This window comes from Carassius carassius, chromosome 23 (genome assembly GCF_963082965.1).
Source record: "Carassius carassius chromosome 23, fCarCar2.1, whole genome shotgun sequence".
Taxonomy (NCBI): Eukaryota; Metazoa; Chordata; class Actinopteri; order Cypriniformes; family Cyprinidae; genus Carassius; species Carassius carassius.
In genome coordinates, this window is record NC_081777.1 from 30545198 (window position 1) to 30565609 (window position 20412).

The 20412-nt window shown below is 36.2% G+C and overlaps 1 protein-coding gene across 2 annotated transcripts in view; it reads left to right on the top strand.

Moving 5' to 3' along the window:
- The window catches only part of LOC132101750 (F-BAR and double SH3 domains protein 2), a 73765-nt gene that overhangs the window by 31726 nt on the left and 21627 nt on the right, over positions 1–20412 (top strand). For both annotated transcript variants that reach the window (XM_059506933.1, XM_059506934.1), the window contains exons 4-10: positions 8958–9037; positions 9909–10053; positions 10156–10289; positions 11875–11929; positions 12098–12226; positions 18913–19035; positions 19494–19589. In XM_059506933.1, coding sequence (XP_059362916.1) covers positions 8958–9037; positions 9909–10053; positions 10156–10289; positions 11875–11929; positions 12098–12226; positions 18913–19035; positions 19494–19589 — 762 coding nt within the window. The remainder of the gene's footprint in view (positions 1–8957; positions 9038–9908; positions 10054–10155; positions 10290–11874; positions 11930–12097; positions 12227–18912; positions 19036–19493; positions 19590–20412) is intronic.

A 20412-nucleotide genomic window follows, 5' to 3' on the forward strand; every position in this document is an offset into this window, starting at 1 on the left:
AGCAGAACAACTGTTTGAAGGATCATGTGAATGAAGACTTGAGTAATGATGCTGAAAATTCAGCTTTAATTGCAGGAATAAATTACAGTTTAACATGTATTCAAATAATAAACTTAATTTAAATTGCAATAATATTTCAAAATGTAGCTATAATTTTGATCAAATCAGTGCAGCCTTATCAAACATAAAATACTACTTTCTTTGAAAATTGCAGTATAAACAGTCATTTTGAAGTGTACATATTTTTATAATTTCTGAATAACATAGGTTATGAATAACAATGTAAATTTTCTGCACGTCTCCCCTCTTGCTTTTTCAAGACGATATCTTCTCGTCTGGACTTTTATTGTTCACCTTTATCCTAGTTCTCACTGACGAGACCCTTGACCCCTCGCATGATCCCTCTCTCTCTCCCTCTCTCTCTCTCTCTCTCTCTCTCTCTCTCAGAGCTCTCTGTATCTCTGTTGTCATCAACACAAGAGAGCAACAGAGAAAGTGTCTTTCATGAGGAACATGAGAGGAACATGTAGCATATGGCATGCACGGAGCCCCGGGGTATAAATGAGCATCTTACCCCAAGCGTTTCCCTTTCCACAGCAGCATAGAGCATATGTAGTGCATGAGAGGAGGACACCGTGCCATTAGAAGAGCTTTGATGGGAATCAGCACACTGGGGACTTGATTCAAAGCCTTGACATGCTCACACCTCTTATGTTTAATGTCTCTCGCTCGCTCTTTCTCTCTCCTCGATAACCCTGCTGTGGGCAGTATGACGAACCTTGTATTCAGTCTGGTTTATACATTAGGTAATATACTGCCTGTTTCTAGAAGTTGAATGACTCCATAAATTAACGACATCAGTGAAAAAACACTGAAACACCTCTGAGTTTTTGTTCATATTTTGAATTATTTTTTATATATTTTTGTTTTTATTCAAATTTTTTGTTCAAGTTTAAGTAATTTTGATTGCTTTTTTTATACACATATATATCCTGTAATATTTTTGGTTTTATTTAAAATATTTTATATAATAAATATTATGTAATATTCGTTGACTATAATAACTCTGGCTTGAGTCAAAAACAGAAAACTGAAATGAAGTGCTAATTTTGAGGTCACACCTGGATGCTATTCTTCCTACTCCTATTTTCAAAGAAATGAAACCGTTTCATTTTTAAGAAAATGAAACCTTCATGAGAGGTTGATGACCTGTAGATATGGTAATTCATGGCAGCTTCTGTGCTTCAAGGACTTTTCTATATATCAGAGAGTCATAGTGAGTCGAATTATTAAACATGGAAAATAATATTATTTTCTTTCATTTCGGGATGAAATGATTGAGTGTTTTAATTGTAAATGGTTTTACAGCGTTGAATAATATTTGTTTGCTCTAGAGAGCTGTTGCTACTGCCTTTGTCAGCAGACTCTTGTTAAGGTCTGAGAGCGTTTGGACGACATCCTAAAAGCGATATATTCTCCAAACTTGTTTGCTATTTAAAATAAACAGTGCTGTTCTTTTTACAGTCCCAGAGGTCTGTCCAGTCATTTAAAGTCAGTCAAACTTTACACAGCACATAAATCATTTGCTTTCACAGCTTTCAGCCGGGTGCCAAGCTGCAGTCCGTCCCGCCCACCGGACAATGCCACGCCAGAACCAGCCGAAAGCCTATTCACCCCTCGGTCCAGAACCATGGAGAACGAGGGCATGAATGAACTCCCACTTCACTAAAAGATGGACCTGGACGATGCCGGAAAGGCTAAGAGGATGAAGCAGCCGTTTTGGGTGCTTTATCAGAGCTCAAAGGCAGTTCAGTGCCCACTCAATGCCCCTATTGTGCCCCTGTGAGAGGACAGGCCAGGTCGGGCCGGTTCTGGAAACTGACCTTACAATAGAGGGATGCACAAAGAACAGCTTGTGCAGACTGAAGCTTGGAAACCCCGGGCCAATGTGTGCTACACAAACACACACACACACACACACGGACCCTCCGGTGGAACGCGCCATCCCTCCCTCGTGTGATTTATTTAGTCCGTTTTGGGATTTTTAAGTTTCTATTTCCTCTATTTGTGATGTCATGTTCTTATTATGACTTTTCTTTTCTCTACGTGGGTGTTTTTTTTTAACACACTTGTGTCTCTATTTCCCTTATTCTATCGTCTTATTTTTTTTTTTTTTATTGTTTAAATTTTAGTATTATTTATGTTGTAGTTTTTCATGAATTTGCTTTTATTTTTATGTTTTATTCTGTTTTAATTTTAGTTAAAATTTTAGTAATATTTCTGATTTTTATATTTTTTAAGATGCTCATAGAAATATTCGATACCATTTTCAATACCACAGAGAAAAAAACTGCCACAATATTATTATTATTTATATATATATATATATATATATATATATATATATATAGTACAGACCAAAAGTTTGGAAACATTACTATTTTTTATGTTTTTGAAAGAAGTTTCTTCTGCTCATCAAGCCTGCATTTATTTGATCAAAAATACAGAAAAAAATTTAATATTGTGATACAATTTTAAATAATTGTTTTTAAATGTATTATACTTTAAATGATCATTTATTTCTGTGATGCAAAGCTGAATTTTTAGGATCATTATCACATGATTCTTTAGAAATCATTCTAATATGATGATTCATTATCAAAGTTGGAAACAGTTCTGCTGCTTAATATTTTTTCAGAACATGTGATACTTTTTTAGGATACTTTGATGAATAAAAAGTAAAAAAAAAAAAGAAGCTATGTTTTTCAAATATAAATATTTTGTAATAACAATATACACTACTGGTCAGTAATTTGGGGTCAGTATTTTATTTTCTTTTTTTTTAATAAAATCAATACTTTTATTCAGCAAGGATGTGTTAAATTGATAAAAAGTGATAGTAAAGAAAATATATTATTAGAATTTTTTTTTATTTTGAATAAATGCAGTTTTTTTAACCTTTTATTGATCAAATATATTAGACAGCAGAACTGTTTCCAACACTCATAATAAATCAGAATATTAGAATGATTTCTAAATGATCATGTGATAGACTGATGTTACATGTGACACTGAAGGCTGGAGGAATGATGCTGAAAATTCAGCTTTGCATCACTGGAATAAATTATTTTTTTAAAGTATATTCAAATAGAAAACTATTATTTTAAGTAGTAATAATATTTCACAATATTACTGTTTTTTTTTCTGTATTTTTGCTCAAATAAATGCAGGCTTGATGAGCAGAAGAAACTTTTTTCAAAAACATTAAAAATAGTAATGTTTCCAAACTTTTGGTCTGTACTGAATATATATATATATATATATAAGGACTGATGGTGGTGCTTTGTTGATCATTCAGGGTTTCTGTAAAAAAAAGGGAAAAACTAAAAATACTACTGATAAGTATTGTTAGTTTTTAATATAATAATATAATAATAATAATAATAATAATTTGAATTCTACTAATAAGAACAGTAATGGATTCATGAATATTAATCAGGTTGTCTGCGTTCGTTCAAACTGATTTGCTCAGTAGGTGAGCACAAGCCAATGAGATTGCCGTCTGCGCATTAGTTCCGCCCACTACTAAGAGCCAAACAGGAAAATACTAAAAAGAATGTTGTTTAGCGCGTACTACATGTAATTCTGCGCGTCAATTCTGCATGTAAGAAAGCTTCGCGCGCTCACTCTCTCACCTCGCACACCTTCACACTAAAGCTCAAGGTACGACAAACACAGGTGCACTGCGCGTCCATAGAGAACTGCTTTGTTCTTTATCAACCAAAGCTGGTCTCGCCATCTTTCGATTCACTTTTGCAGTTTAACCAGCACGAGTGAGACAGGTACAGCTACTAGAGTCAGGTACTGCAGTCACGTGTGGTGTTTGTCAGCGCGCCTGTGGCGAGAAGTGAACATGACAGCTCTGCTAGTATCGGTGTATCGATACTTAGAGAAATTAGTATTGGTACCATTCAGATATTTCATTATCGATATATATCCAAATATCGATATTTTTGACAACAGTACTAGGACGTCCCATTGAGATCAATAATCTCTTTTACAAAGTTATTTGCCAATTTTATTCTAATTTTTGTACCATTTAAATATCATCTATTTCATTATATTTTACTTTATTTGTATTATCTCTATTAATTTTATTTTAATGTTTAAAAGATATTTTCAGATTTTTTTTTATTTACAAAAAACTTTTTCCAAATAGTTTAACACTAGTTAACACTAATAATCCTGTGACTGACACATAATCCTGTGATATTTGTCTCTTTTATACCTGATTAAATATAATTTATCACAAAAAAAGGGAAAGGTGTCTGTCAGACAAAAATTGTCTTTGTTGAATGAGAATTTAACATTATTAAAATTTTTCCATAGATTTGTGCAAAACCTTCAGCCATAATCCAGTGTGTGGTTGTGAGGATTGTTGTGCAGTTGCTATGTGGTTGCTAAGGTGTTACTGTTGCTAGGGTGTTCCTGTGCAGTTGCTAGGGCAATCTGGGTGGTTACTATGTTGTTCAGAGTGATGCTCGCTTTGCAAGCTCCTATTAAAGCCTTCCTCCATTTCAGAGAAATGAATGTGTTGGTTTGGCCTTGTGTGCATTATTAACAATGGATCCATGTTCTGCCAGTATATTGAAAACGTCTTTAAGCTCCTGTTTCCATTTCCACCAGATTTCTTGTCCTTTTTTTGTGATCTTAACACAGAGTTGTTTTGTGTTTGACAGCAGTTGCATTGGTTGATTTAGCGCTTGATGACAATAACAGCAGAACAGGATGGAGACGTTTAGCTCTCGTTCTTTCTCATTTGTTCATTCCCTCCCTCATTCGTCTGCGGTGGATATCCTGCTGTTGGTCCAAGTGCTCCAACATCTGCCTGCAAACAGGAAGTGACTATGTGTGCAGTGGTGAGAGCTTCCTGTTAAGACTGGCCTGTTTGCTGCCACACCTATGACCAATAATGGTCTTTCTGAAACAGCAGCCGTATTCATTAATGCTGGAGAACATCACTGGTGCTGCTGTTGCTCATACTTGACATGAGGCGTTGGAGCAGACCGCAGGCGTTGGGTGTGGTTTGTTGAGGAAAGGTGTGCTGTTACTTTTCTAAGTGATCACACTTTACATTTTTAGCCAGGGAATGTGTTTAGTCTAGTTTAAGTATAATGATTTCTAGTGTGTTGATTAATAGATTTACAAGCCACTTTTATTTTTATAGTGCTTTATACAATAGAAACTGTTTTAAAGCAGCTTTGCGTTAATAAAACATTAAAATAACTGTTAATGTTGTAACATTCATCAGTTATGAAATTAATTCAATTTCATATGAAAGCAGTCCATATTCAATATTCCATTTAATTCCGTTTAAAGAAAGGCTAAAAGTAAAAAAAAAAATTGGGGGGGTTTTTTTTTTTATTATTCATCAGGGATGTATTAAATAGTTTAAAAGTGACAGTAAAGACATTTATAATGTTACAATTTCTATTTCAAATAAATGCTGTTATTTTAAACTTTCTATTTAATCTAATAATAATCTAATAAATAAAGCCTTTCTTACCAACCCCAAACTTTTTAAAGGTAGTGTACACAGCAAAAGTTTCCCATGGTAGTCATTTCTTTAAATAACGGATCTTAGAGGGTCGAAGTCGACTGTAATGACACATTTGCATTTCCTCTCCTCTTTATGTGTCATCTACTAAAATACACACTGCAGTACATCATGATCACACCCATATACCACAAACCATTCTTTACGGAGTATCATTTTACTGCGCTGTGCATCTGGGTTTATGGTCCTGCTTTTGGAACAGTTTCCTTTCACTTTCCCTTTGTCTGACTGTAATGTGAACAGTTGCTCTTAACTTATCTTGACACATTTCAGCTTGAGATGCCTTAGACGACCTGTAATTAGTGCTCTGAAGTGTGATTAGGTGGTGGCTCTGTGCAGGTCAGATGAGGACGTCTCCGAGAGAAGAGTGAGGACTGAAGAAGGCATTAGAAGAGTGTTATTGCAGCACAGTGAGACTAAAACTGATAATGTTTTGCTCAAATCATGCATCCTCTGCTTCTACGGGTGACTTTTAAATAGTTAATAGTTTTTGCTCGTTTTTCATTATGGAATAGTTCTAGACTTCGTTTAGCTGACTTGCATAAAGAGACTTGCATAAATGGCCTTTTTGTCAGATTATGGTCAGCTAATAATAAAACCAGCCTAATTCAAACTCACTCACTATTTCTTTTTGATTTGACATAGTTTTGTTTCAATGAATGTTATGTTTGTTACAGTTGAAGTATGTTTTTAAATTAATTTTCCTTTCTCATATTCCATTTAATATGTAGAGACAACTAAAATTAAAGAAATAAGATAGTATCAAATTAACAAGTGCTCCCTGTGGTGTTCTGCCAAATGAAAGCTTAATGGTTTAATGTTTGGAAAAAAAATGAAAAGATAATTTTAAGCATTTTAATTTTACTATGAAATATTGTGATTTTAATGTTTCTTATTTTGTAAAAAATTTTATTCAGTAGTAGTAGTAACACCAAAACCAATAATATTATTATTAATAATAACAATTATATATTATATATTATTATTATTGTTGTTTATTCATATTTATGTATTATTCATTTTCTTTTGGCCAATTTTGCAGCATTGAAAAAACAAGCACAGAAAACCAGATAAAAAAAAATCATAATTGCAATTTTTAAGTTTAATTTATTTACATTTTCTATTTGGTGACACTGTAATCCCAGAAATTCCTCACTTCATCTTTAAATCTTACATGTTTTGGAGATGATATGGCATTTTTATGTGAAATCTGAAAAAATAGACAGGCTCGTTAATGCAGTGATCTCTGTGAATTTTCCCATGATCCCTCGGGACAGAATACAGCGCCGCTTTTATGTAACTGGACCTCATCTTATCAGAGCGCCGATTCAAAGCAGTGGTCTGCCTTATCTGTCCCTGTTGCGATGACAACCGCTCCACCAGGTGTTTATGGAGATGAAGTGCTGTGTTTGCCTGTAATTACCTGAGCTCAACTTCAGAAGTCTTGAATTGACTTCCTCGATTCAGCAGACGCCTGTAGACGACAGTCATCTGGAAACAACAATCAGCCGAGTTTGAACGCCTCCTTGGACAAAATGAGAGTGTATGAATGATACATGCTGGGGTGGATGCTTGCATGCCTTTCATGCTCCAGGTTTGACCCCTTAACTGTGCCATTAGCTCACATTTCTGTCAGGTTTCAGACATTCAGGTCTTGGTTTTGAATCTTTCACTTGTTTTGTCAGATTTGCCTGATTGGATGTTTAGACTGGCTCATCCTTTCTCATGTTTACATTAGTAGCTTCTGTTTCTTTGATGTGAAATCTGTGTTTACTGCAGGCAGACGACTGTGGCTCACTTCTGAAGAATCGTGTTGATGATATTTTGTCAGTCTTTCTGGTGCCGTTCTTACAGTTATTGAGACAGCATTTTGTGTTGTGGTTGTGTGTTTTGTATTTCTCAGCAAAATATTATTAAAGTCTGCATAAGAAAAGGGATGTTAAGATTCAACCATTCTTGAAGTAATTGGAAACAGAAAAGATCAGTGAAGATACTATAAACCATTTAGCGAAAAGCTGTTATATTATTATTTATTTATTTTTTTGCTGTTGATAATAAATAAACAGCTCTATATTTATGTATTTTCCAAAAGGATTGTATTTATTTCTTGATTGATTCATTAATTTATTTATAGTTTCATTTATTTATTTATTTTATAAACTTATATATTTTTAAAGATGTTCAGCATATGTTAACACATGTATGCATTTGCTAAAAGTGTTTTGTTTTGTATTGGGGCTGATCAGAGGAAAATCAGCAAGATCATAGTGAGTATATTGTTAATATTTAATATTTTGTCCAGCCCTAGAGCACACGAAGACATTTTTAAGTTTTCTTTTCTCTTCATTCCTTTTTATTCTGTCTTGTTCGTTTAAGTGCAAGTGTTAGAAAAACACGTCCAGTGATTATTCTAATACGCAGAGGGAGTCGTGAAGAGGAAAGAAAGTAAATACGTCAGCCCAGCTGATCTGTAGCGTCCTGTTGAGGGACTGAAAGAGTCCAGTCTCTGCCACACGTCGCCCTCAGACCGAGAGAACGACTCCTTTCTTCTGCTCCATTCCCTGCCGCTTACACAAACCACGCCATTCTCTCATCCACACACACTGTAGAGGCCGTTGTTTTGTATCTGGGAATGGGGCAGGTGGGGACGGGACACAATTGGCCTCACGTAGACGTGCATCTTTCTCCTGGCGGAAGAGAGAACACATTAGGAAGCAAGGCCGCCTTGTTTGTTTCACCATATGTCAGGGGGTGTTTGTGCAGTTATGGAAGTGTAGTTTTCGAGCGGAGGCCTTTCACGTTCCCAGAGGAGAGCTCAAACTCCCCGCTCTTCATGCCAACAGCAAACATATGTCACAGTCGTTGGAATTTGGGTTGCTTTGTAACGTGTCATGTGCTTGTGATTGTGTCAATCCATGGCATCTGTTGACAGGGTCATGATAACACACAGGTGGCCTGTTAATTGCTTTGTGTTCATTTTCGAAAACACAAAATAACAGATCAAGCAAAACAGTACAGCTGACATTCACTTCATGAAATGGCTTGTTGACCTTGTTTTCTGTTTATGTTTGATGGTAAGAATTAACATTTTGCTTAATATTCATGAATGCATAACTTTTCATTTATATACAGCTTTTTATTCAGCTGAAAATGTCTTTTGGGCTTGGGGAATTTTACCCAGGTTTTGGCACACAGTGATAAATGTATGAAGTTTTTTTACACGCTAATTTGTATTTCGCATACTTCCATTACTGGATAGTAATGGAATTGGCATGTGGCATGAGAAATGGAACACGTTCAAGCGTCTTACGTTGTTTTCTGTTGTTTTTATGTTTCTCAGGCCCTGCAGAAGTTGGCGAGTCAGTATTTGAAGAGGGACTGGCCTGGGATCAAACCAGACGACCAGAGGACTGATTACAGGTGAATAAAACACCCTCTTTCACAAGTTTCCCTATGAGTGAGAGTTTCTGTTGCTTGAATCTTACAACACAGCCATAACCAAGGTTCAGTCTAGTGATTAATTTCATTGTGATTTTACTGTCAAAATAGAAATGTCTATGTTTTTCCCTTCTAAATTAACATTTTAAAGGTGTATTTCACCCAAAAATGAAAACTTTTTATAATTTACTCACCCATTTTGTCGTTCCAAACCTGTATGACTTTCTTTTATACAGCTGAACACATATTTTAAAGAATGTTGGTAACCAAACTCTATTGGGACCCAGTTACACACATTCTTTACAAAAATTCAAAAGAAAGAAATTCATACAGGTTTGTAATAACTTACATGTAACATGAGGAAATAACAAAATGTTCATATTTGGGTAAACTATACCTAGAAGAGAAATTGCAACTATACCTTTAAGAGACTACTGCAATTTTATTTTTTGAGTGACTATTGATGCTTTGCATTGTAATGAAAGCTGTTTGAAATGAACTTCATGAAGTAAATCAAATGGCTGCTGCACTACATTGACTAGAAGCCAAGTTAAATATACACTTTTCCTTGTTTTTTTATAACATAAAAATTACTATTATAATAGTGCAAGAAGTAGGAAATGTTTACTTGACCTGGAGTAAGTTCATTATGATCATCACTGACCATGTGTGAAGCAAACTTCCAGTTTAGAAGGACAACATGTGAATAAATTGCCATCTAAATGTTTTTTGTTTTGTTTTTACTATACGTGTAATCAGAAACTGCCTAAATAGGGCTGTTGCTTTTGTTTGCATGGGAATATCACTCCATTAATAGTGTTTGCATTCAGTAACCATGTTTTTCCTGCTGCAGGAATGTGTATGGAGTGTGGCGGGCTTATCTTGAAGGCACCGTGCAGGTGACCCAGTCTCGACTCAACGTCTGCGAGAACTATAAGAACGAGATCTCGGACCCCGCCAAAACTTTACGCCTCTACAAAGAACAGCAGCTGAAAAAGGTACCAACCTCGCTCCTCGATCCTGTGCCCTGATCCTTCATGTTATTCTCTAACATCCCCCATGTCTCTCTCTCTCTGCTGTCCCATGACGGCCGCCCGCAGTGCATTGAGCAGCTGGGTCGCATCCAGGCAGAGCTCCAGGATTCAGTAAAGGATCTGGCCAAGTCCAAAAAGAAATACTTTGAGCTGGAGCAGATGGCCCAGACTGTGCGAGAAAAGGCCGACATTGAGTCCAAGTAAGAGCGTCTGGTATTACAGGTGCAAGCGGTCCCAGCGGTCCCAGAGGTGCCCGGATCAGAAACACACACTTCACAAGTGTTTGTCCCGTAAATTGAGCCCATTAAGTTATGAATAACCACTACACTCTCAGAGAAAAAATGTACGAAGCTGTCACTTAGTGCGGTTCTCTAAGTTAAAGAAGCTAAGTACTTCTTTGTACCATATTTACCCCTAAATGATACATATTAGTACTTCAAAGGTGCATGTTATTACTGTTAGTACCTTTTGAATAGTACTTATCAGTATATCCATTGACTGGGTATCAAACCCATGACATTGGTGTTGGTAGTGCTATGCTCAGCTGGAATGCTTTTCTATAAAAATGTGAATATCTACATTTACTGTTTTTGCATTACATTGGGAATCGAACCCACGATCAGCAAGAAGCATTGCATTAGAAGTAAGGTTTATCAGATCATATGCTCCCTGGGAATCAAACCCATTGCTAGCACCATGCTCTACTCTTCGAGCTTTTTGAGCCTCTTCCATTAAAATTTGCATATTTGGGTTTTGTAATTAAAAAATTTTTATTGCACTGAGCAGTTTTCCACCTTATCAAATATATTAGGTTTAGAATCGCAAACTCAAAGCATTGAAAGTGCCAAAGAATATAAAAGATGTGGCACTGTGTTGAGATGCCTTTTGCAGAATGCAGAATTTGTTAAACGCACTCGACTATCTCTCTCCATCTTCAAGGGCCATTTGTACCCACACTACAGTTGGCATTTCAAAGCCTCTGCCAAGACCAGATTAGACCGAGAGGCAAAGACGATTCCAGTGGCACGGTGTTGTGAGCTCCTCGCTCAGTTCTTCTATTGATTTTGGCTATCGATGTTGTGCTGCTTAGCATGGTTGGCAGTAAAGCTGAATGAGAATCAGTTATTGTTCTCAGCGGTAGAAGGAAGATGGGAGAAAATCTGTCTTGTGTTCTTCATCTCATGCAAACTTGATGAATCAAATTGTATCAGACCCCAAAACAACTCTAAACTCTGATGAATATGGCTCTGTGATGTAGACATCATTTCTGAATCCAGATGTAAATATGACATAAACAGAATTTTATGTTAAGATTAACATTTTGATCATTTGTGCAGTTTTGTCCATCTTTTTATGTTTTTGAATTTGAATTTGAACATAGATGGTTATAAAAAATAAAAATAAAACTACTACTAAAAATATAGTAGTTCATCCAGAAGTGAAATGTCATTGTATTGTGAAAAGCAGTGTGCACATTGTTCAAAATATCATGTTTCAGAAAGTCATACAGGTTCGAAAGTGAATAATAGTGAATATCTGTTTCTTTAAGAGAAGTCGTCATCTCAGCATTGACAAAGCCAGATTCATGCCAGCTTTATAAAGCCTCTTCCTTCCTTTCACAGCTTGCAGGAGTGATCCACTCTAGTTTGATTTATAATGTCTGTTTCCTCCTCGACACAAATCTGGGATGGTTTTGATCTAGTCATCTTGTCATGTATCCTGCCTGTCCCTTCCGCCGGGTCTGATATATCTGTGATTTATAATACCTGCTCTGTGTTCTCTCAGGTCGAAGCTGGGTCTGTTCCAGTCCAGGATAAGTTTACAGAAGGCCAGTGTGAAGGTAAACATCAGTGCCCGTCTGTCTGAATCATACAGTGTTGGAATGACTTGACAATGTGTGAATGATGACAAAATTGTAATTTATAGATGTACTATCCCTTTAAATGAACATTCCAGAGGCTTGTGTTTTGCACCTCTTGAAGTTTTGGTCCTTACTTGTGTGTTTTAGTTGAAAGCGAAGAGGAGTGATTGTAACTCCAAAGCAACCCATGCGAGGAACGAGTATCTTCTCACATTGGCGGCTGCAAACGCACATCACGACCGCTATTACCAGACCGACCTGGCCACCTGCATCAAGGTGAGCACCAGTGTTATCTTAGTATTTATATATGATTATAGCATTTACTTTACATATAATTTACTATACATATAATTGTATTAATATTTTGATCTAAATTTTGTTAAATGTTTTTGTAATTTTTTATAATTTTTTATTTTATATATATATAATTTTTTATTTCGGTTCTAGTCATCTTAGTACTTCAACTTAAATGCATGTCAGTAGTTTGTTTTTCCTCCAATATTTATACTGTATATTATTTCAGTTTGATTTCAAACACAAAAAAAGATTTTTAAAAGTTTTAGTTAATGATAACAACACCGCTGTGATGATCTCATAAATGCATGAAGGCAATGTTTCTTAAAGCCCTTCCTTGATTCTTCAGCTTGTCTTGATGTTGTCTAAATTAAGGACTTTTATGTTGGATGAACTTCTGCATTAACAGTGAATATCAGAATATTGTTTCTCATGATTTCTGATTCGTTGGTTATGTATTTACATGAGTCATGTGTGTTGGCATGAATCTAGTACAGTGGGTCAGACAGTGATGTAATCTATAGGCAGATCAAACTATGTACTTCCTATGTAGATTTCCTCACTGGAAAGAGCTCCCTTGCAGAGAGAAAGAGCTGCATGATTTCTTTCTCTGCTCTTTTACTGGATAAGAGCAGTCTAGTCTTATGTCAGTGTGTTTCCATGTAATAAGTTGTTCTGGTTTGTGCATTTGTGTTATAAAACTGAGAGAAGTGATTCAAGTATTTGTAATAAGCTGATTTGTGGTAATTATGGTGTATCATGTTGTGCATGTGAACACACTGGCTGACTGGAGACGGTACCATGCTTGCTTTCTTGTGCAGATGTTTAATGCTTGTAATGGCTGATTACGTAACTGAATGTTTGGTGTTTGTGGTCCAGCATATCTGGCTGTGTGTGTAACAGAACATCGAAACACGTTTGTGTTCACAGCGCCTCCACACACATGGGACTTTATATTTCATTGACTATAAGGGTTATTATAGTTAACTAACTAAAACTTAAACCATAAAAAAACAGCTGAAAAGGAAATTAATTTCAGGTTATTACTTGGATGAAAGAGATGAGGATGATTGTTTTCTCCCTTTGGAATAATGTGCACTGGTGAATCATTCACAGTAAAACCAGAATCATCTATTAGAACTGTAAATAGGGTGATTTTGATTTTAATGTTGGCTTTTACAAACCTCATATATGGTCTGAGCACTGAGCCCGTTTGCAAAGACAATTTTATCCAATTATTCAGTCCTTGAAATATGACGAGTGTCCAGTGATGCTGTGTGTTCGGGTCAGTGGATGTATGTGCCAGTATAAATCTATGCTTCATCTCCACAGACTGACAGCCGCTCCACTCATGACCTTATTTAGTGATACAAACCCTCTCGAATTCTTCAACATCGTACCTAATCTTGGACCTTTGGGAACAGATAACTGGGAGAATGTGCTGGCAAAACGACCGCCACATCCTTAAAGATACACATCACCCTTCAGGCAAACATTTCTAAATCTGACATCAGAGTACATGAAATCAGATGCTTTAAATGAAATGTTTTTCAGAAGATTTATTTGTAACTGCATAGGTGATGCACGAGTGATGCATTGCATTTCAAACAGACTGTTGCAAGAGACTTGGCATCATAGGTGATGGAGACTTGAAACAGATTAACAAAGTTAAGTGATACACTTTTAAATGTGACAAAGTGAAACACCTTACACCCCATTAACCATGATGAAAGTCATTCTTATAAAAGTCACATGTATTTTGTAGCAACAAATACAAGGCACCATTTTTCGAGAGTTATATATATATTTCATCAATTAGTATGGTGTATTAGTGTAACTATTTACAGTTTCCATGTAACTTACATTTACATTAATTCATTTAACAGATGCTTTTATCCAAAGCACCATCAGACAGCGACTTTAATTATTTATTTTAGCTTTTTGGGGGGGGGGGGGGGGGGTTATTTAGTAAGATGACATTAGAAATACCTTTAAAATGTATATTTGGAAAGGTAATTTGTATAAATTGTATATATTTTCTATATGAAGAAGTTTTTTATTTTGTTTTAATGCATCACTGATATACTGTTGTAGTTTTTATTGATATTTACAAATTTTAATATTTTCTCTTTTCATTGTATTTACAGTTCTATTCATTATTTTTTTGTGTGTCATTTTTCTTTTTTTTCCATGTCAATATAGTTTATTTATTTGTTTCAGTTTTAGGCGTTTTAGTACATCAAGTTTTATACTTATTTTATTTGAGTTCAAATTTATTTGTCGTTTTTAGTTTTAGTTCACTATAATAATCATAGTTTGCTTTAAATTGAATTACATTTTTAATTAGGTGTGCACATATCAACCGTTTTGTTAATTTAATAATTTTTGATTTTTTTAGTTTGTATCAGATTGTCAGTCTGTTGTTTAAATCGTTCTCTGTAATTCCTGCACTTTCTCATGATCAGACCAGACCAGCATTTAAGATGCATTTTTCCTCATAATGCAGTCTCAATAATCGAGGCCTTGGAATCTGAACTGGTTAACCTGCTAGTCTCCTCCTGTTCTTACTGGAGGACATCATCTGTGTTCCTCCCGCTTCGTGTCTGAATGAGAGCGAGAGAGAGAATCTGGCTTAAATTATTGATAGATGGAGAATCTGCGCTTCAGGCTCCACCAGCTGCCGAAACATTTGGCCCACTACAGCCCTTCTCCTCATCTCCCATTGGCTGAGCCATAACCTTGGTTACAGGCAGAATTGTGTAGCTCTATATCTATGATTTGATTGAGATCAGTCTCACCAGTCACATTTCCAGATGCATTCTTAGATATATATATATATATATATATATATATATATATATATAGGTTCATTACTCCATGTGTCTGTGGCAGTTGCAGTTGCAGTTTCGTGGTCCTCAAGTATATCAGGTTAATTTAGAAGCTCAATTCATAGACTAAGTGGCATGATGTCAGTTGTCTTAGAAAATAATTTTGCTTGTTCCTCAGGATTTTCAAATATTTTACAAGCAGCAGTAACCGAGTAATGCTATTCCAATGGAAGTCAATGGGACCTGAATTCAGCTCTTAAATATAGCGTTTAAAAACTGTATTGCAGTGTTCTTTGCCATGCAGTTTCATTGTGCACTTATTTTAACAAAGAAAGCACACTGAAAAAAATAATCTGATGAAAAAATATTTTTGATGCACATTTCCATAAAACATCTTGAATAATTTCTTTAAAGTTAACACGGTTGCAAACTTTCCGAATTGCAAGATCTGTTGCTGTTTTTGCAAAGAAACCTGATTTCACATTGCATCGTCCTGTTTTGAGTAAGTCTTTTTTTATTCCTTATTTTGCCTTAAATGTTCAACGGCACCTCAGAAGAACAAGAAAGGGGATTTTCTGCTTTCAAGATTGGCCGTGGGTTTTCCCCGCAGTTTGTCATTGTATTGTTTTGTACTGTTAGAGCAGCTTCATGTCAGATGTGTGTGTTTTGCATGTATTCTTAGCTCTTATTCCTGTTTTTGTGTGTGAACCAGCCGTCATCTACAAACACCATCAGGATTGTGTCACACTTCTGTTTGTTTTTTTATAGAAAGTTTATATTTACTGAACTTGTGGCTTCCCTAGAAACTCCCAAATGCACAAAATATAGCCTTTATACAACTCGCATGCCTGCTGAATGCTAAAGGAGAAGCAATTTAGTCATCATTAACACACCCTCATGTTGTTCCAAACCTGGATAGCTGTCTTTCACCTCATCTTGTGACCATTTACTGACCAATATCTATTATCATACAGGTTTGAAACAACATGAGGGTGTGTTAATGATGTGAAAGGGAACTAACCATTTAAATCACTACTATTTACACTACCATTCAATGGGTCAAAGTATCCTGGAAAAAAGTGTATATATCACACAAAAATATAAAGCTGAACAGTTTTCTAAATTAATCAGAAATGTTTCTTGAGCCGCAAATCAGCTTATTAGAATGATTTCTGAAGATCGTGTGACACTGAAGACTAAAGATTTTTTTCCTTATAATCCACACATTATAGACTTGTATAAAAATTTATAACAATAACTGGAGTATTCTTTTTGATAGCCTCTATTTATAGCCAGCAGACAGCTGTATTAAATGTGTCCCACAGGTTCACATTGAGTCTTAGAGAAATCTTCCCGTGTGTGTGTGTGTGTGCGTGTGCGTGTGCGTGTGCGTGTGCGTGTGTGTGTGTGTGTGCGTGTGTGTGTGCGTGTGTGTGTGTGTGTGCGTGTGCGTGCGTGTGTGTGTGTGGTGAGAGGTTCATTAATTCCCTGCAGGAGGCATTGGGGTGTAAAGTGAAGCATTTATTATGCAGCAGATTTATTATGCATGTGTTTGTTCAGCTGATGCGTGTGTTTGCTTTGTCTTTTCCTGTGTTGTGTGTGTGTGTGTGTGTATGCATGTGTTCCCGTCTGTCCGGGTGCGCTCGTAACCACGGGCCACGTTTATTATACGTTTATTATAAATGTGACACATTTGGGTGTGTTTTCAGTGAGTTTGGGAATGCATAGCCTTGACAAAACAAGCACGCTTAAAGGGATAGTTCACCCCCAAAAAAAACTGGGGACAGAAATGTAGCATTACTTGATCCTCTGCAGTGAATGGGTGCCATCAGAAAGAAAGTCCAAACAGCTGATCAAAACATCACATTAATCCACAAGTAATCCACAGCACTCCAGTCCATCAGTTCATGTCTAGTGAAGCCAAAAGCTGCATGTTTGATATAAATGGCTAAATATTGCTTTCTCCAGTAAAAAAGTAATCTGGTCTGAATCAAGAGAAAAATCTGCACAGATCAAGCACCGTTTACAAACCAAGGCAATCCAAAACCATTCTAAACAAGTTTGTCAGTATACATATACAGTATGTGTGGATTTATCTCATTTCTATGCGAGAGGGCAACAGAAGATGGAGTTTTCACTGGCAGAAGTGTTATTATGGATAGAGAATTTGTATTTTAGCTGGAAGCAACAGTTTGAAGTTAAAAATGACGGCACCCATTCAGATCCATTGGTGAGCAAGTGATGGAATGCTGCATTTCTCCAAATCTGGTGAAGAAACAAACTCCACTACATTATCTTTTTTGGCTCAAGTATTCCTTTAAAATCTCTTGGAACTGTGAAAGTCTAGAAAAGCGCAGCAAGCTGGTCCCGTTGCTCTCTAACACACGGGCCGTTGTGGAGTTTGTGTGTGGTGGGGGGAGTTAGACATGATCCTATCAGAAGGAAGCACAGCCTCTTTCTCCATCTCCCTCATGTGCTTCCTGACAGCGGCGGCACCTGCTGTAACCCTACGGAGCGGCTCGTGGTCGGGTCTGTGTCATTTCAAGCTCACTCGTACAAACCAAAGCCTGTTTCCAAAATACATTCCCTCCCAGTGCTGCTGAACATGAAGGGAGCAGAAGACGGGGGGAAAGCAGAGGTTTTGAGTTTTGTTTTTGCACGTCGAGGCCTTGGAATCTGAACTGGTTAACCTTTCCCAGCAGCTGCTGCTGTTTGAACAGTCTGCTCTGATCCAAGCCAGAAAACAGTCCGTCTGTCTGAAGCTCTTTTGGCTTCTTTCGGTCTCTCATACAAACACTTTTATTGTTTCTGTTGTTTTGTTTTGGTCATTTTTCGATCATTTAATATTTCTGTCATACTGTCTATTGTTTTTAATATCTTTCTGTTGTTTTAAATTCCCTGTCGTTCTCTCTGTAGTTCTGTTGTGTTTTTTGTGTCTGTCATTTCATCTGTCATTCAGCGCTTTCTAATTCTGGTTCTTCTATGGGTTTGCTGTATTTTTAATGATTCTGTGTTTTCTATCGGCCATTTTTCAGTCATTCCATCTGTCATTCTTTTTGTCAGTCAGTATTTCTATCATGTCTCTGGTAATCTCATTCTGTTTCTTTCTATCCTTTTAAATTTGATTCATCATGATATCATTCTAGCGTTATTTATCATTCCTTCTATCACTGTCATTTTTCTTTTTTTCTGTTCTGTCATTGTTTTTTTATTTCTTTCATTCAATCAACCATTTTTTGTTTTCTTTATTGTTCTATCATATCTCTTTTTATCATTCTTTGTCTTTTTGTCTATCGTTCTTTGTATGATTCTGTTGTTTTTCTATATAATTCTGCCTATTGTTCGATCTTTCTGTCATTTTCCTTTTCTAGTGTTCTAGAACTTTTTCTATATTTTGTCTATTCTTCTGTCTCCCTGTCTGTCATTCTATTGTTCTGTTCTTCTATTTTGATATTTCTGTCATTCTATTTTTTTCTTTCTATCTGTCATTCTGTCATTCTATTGTTCTGTCAGCTATTCTGTCATTTTTGTCATTCTTTTTTTCTGTCTATTGTTGTCTTCCTGTGTCACTCTATCATTCATTCTATTCATTTTTATAGTCCTGCTGTTGTGTTTATTCTTTTTTCTGTCATTCTATTGTTCTGACAACCATCCTGTAATTATTTTTGTACATAATTCTGTCTGTTTGTTGTTGTGTGTAGTTGTAGTATGTCTATCATTCTCGTTTCACTCTTTGCTACCTCTGACCCTTTCTAAAAGAAGAAGGTCATTAGTTATTTCTTCAGTTCTCTAACACAGAGTATGTCATTCGTCTTTCTCTGTGTCTCTCTCTCTGTCTAGGGTCTGGAGGGGAACGTATACGATCATGTGAAGGATTATCTGATATCCTTTTGTCGGACCGAGCTGGAAGCGTTTCAAGCTGTCCACAGCACCTTCCAGTTCCTGCTGGAGAAGTCCAGTCGAGTGAGTCTCTCTCTCTCTCTTTTCTTAGTTTCATCACTCTCTCAATTCCCCTCTTTATTCCCAGAAATAGATTCCCTTTACCAGCGCCTCATTATCGGCTCCCCTATGAAGAAATCCCCTCACACACACACACACACACACACACGCACACACACACACAAACATCATTCCTCCACTGTGCTGACGTATACATCTGTCCGAGCACTGCCCAAGGGGACCTAATTTTACATACCACTATTGCTTTATTGCACTATTGCCTTATGTCATTACAAACCTGTATGACATTCTTTCTTCTGCAGAACACAAGATCAATTGAAGAATTAAATTGAATGAAAATCTTTTAAAATGTCTATTATCATGTTCCAAGAAGTCCGTTTTTTTTGGGTGAACTCTCCCTTTTAAGGAAGATTTTTGCATGTCAGATGCACTTGCATCATCTTGATGTGTTAAATCTCCAGGTGATGCAGGACTTCAACCAGCAGCTGTTCCTGCAGGAGAACCCAGTGTTTCACAAAGCCCAAGACTTCCAGTTCCAGCCCAGCGATAGCGATACGGTGAGTTTCCTGCATGCATCTTATCGAACTTCACTGCAATCAGGGAAACATGCACTACTGTTCAAAAGGTTTGAGTTAGTAAGATACTTTCCAGCAGGGAGGTGTTAAATAGATCCAAAGTAACATTTATAACGTTGTGGTTTCAATTTAGTTTCTCAAAGAATCCTAACAAAAAATACAATGTATCATAGTTTCCATTAAAAAATGTCATTGATATTAATCAGAAATGTTTCTCGAGCAGTAAATCGGCATATTTTCATGATTTCTGAAGATCATGTGACACTGAAGACTGGAGGAATGATGCTGAAAATACAGCTGTGCATCACAGGAATAAATAGCATTTTAAATCATATCGCAGTTGAAAATAGATCTTATAAATTGTAAAAAATATTTCCTGTTTTTACAGTATTTTAAATGTTTACTGTATTTTAATAAATGCAATCTCTGTGAGCAAAAGAGACTTCTTTCAAAAACATTAAAAAAAAATCTTACCATCCTGGAACTTTTGAACAGTAGTGTATGTTCACAGAAAAATGAGTTTTAGTCTTGAAATCACTTTAGATAATGTAAATATCTATATATCAATTCTCTGTCATCCCAAATGAGATTTTGTTCAGTTTATACCATGTTATGGCAGGGAATCTACCTCCAGTTTTCATCTAAACATATATTTTTAGTTTGCTTCATTATTCAGCATATCAGCGCTCTCTCTCTTCCTGTCTTGGTCTTCTCTCTGTTGTTCTCTCTATTTAAAGGTTTAAATTGTGTTCAAACGTTTCAGATTTATTCAGCGTTAACAACGTCATCGACACTTCTATGCAGA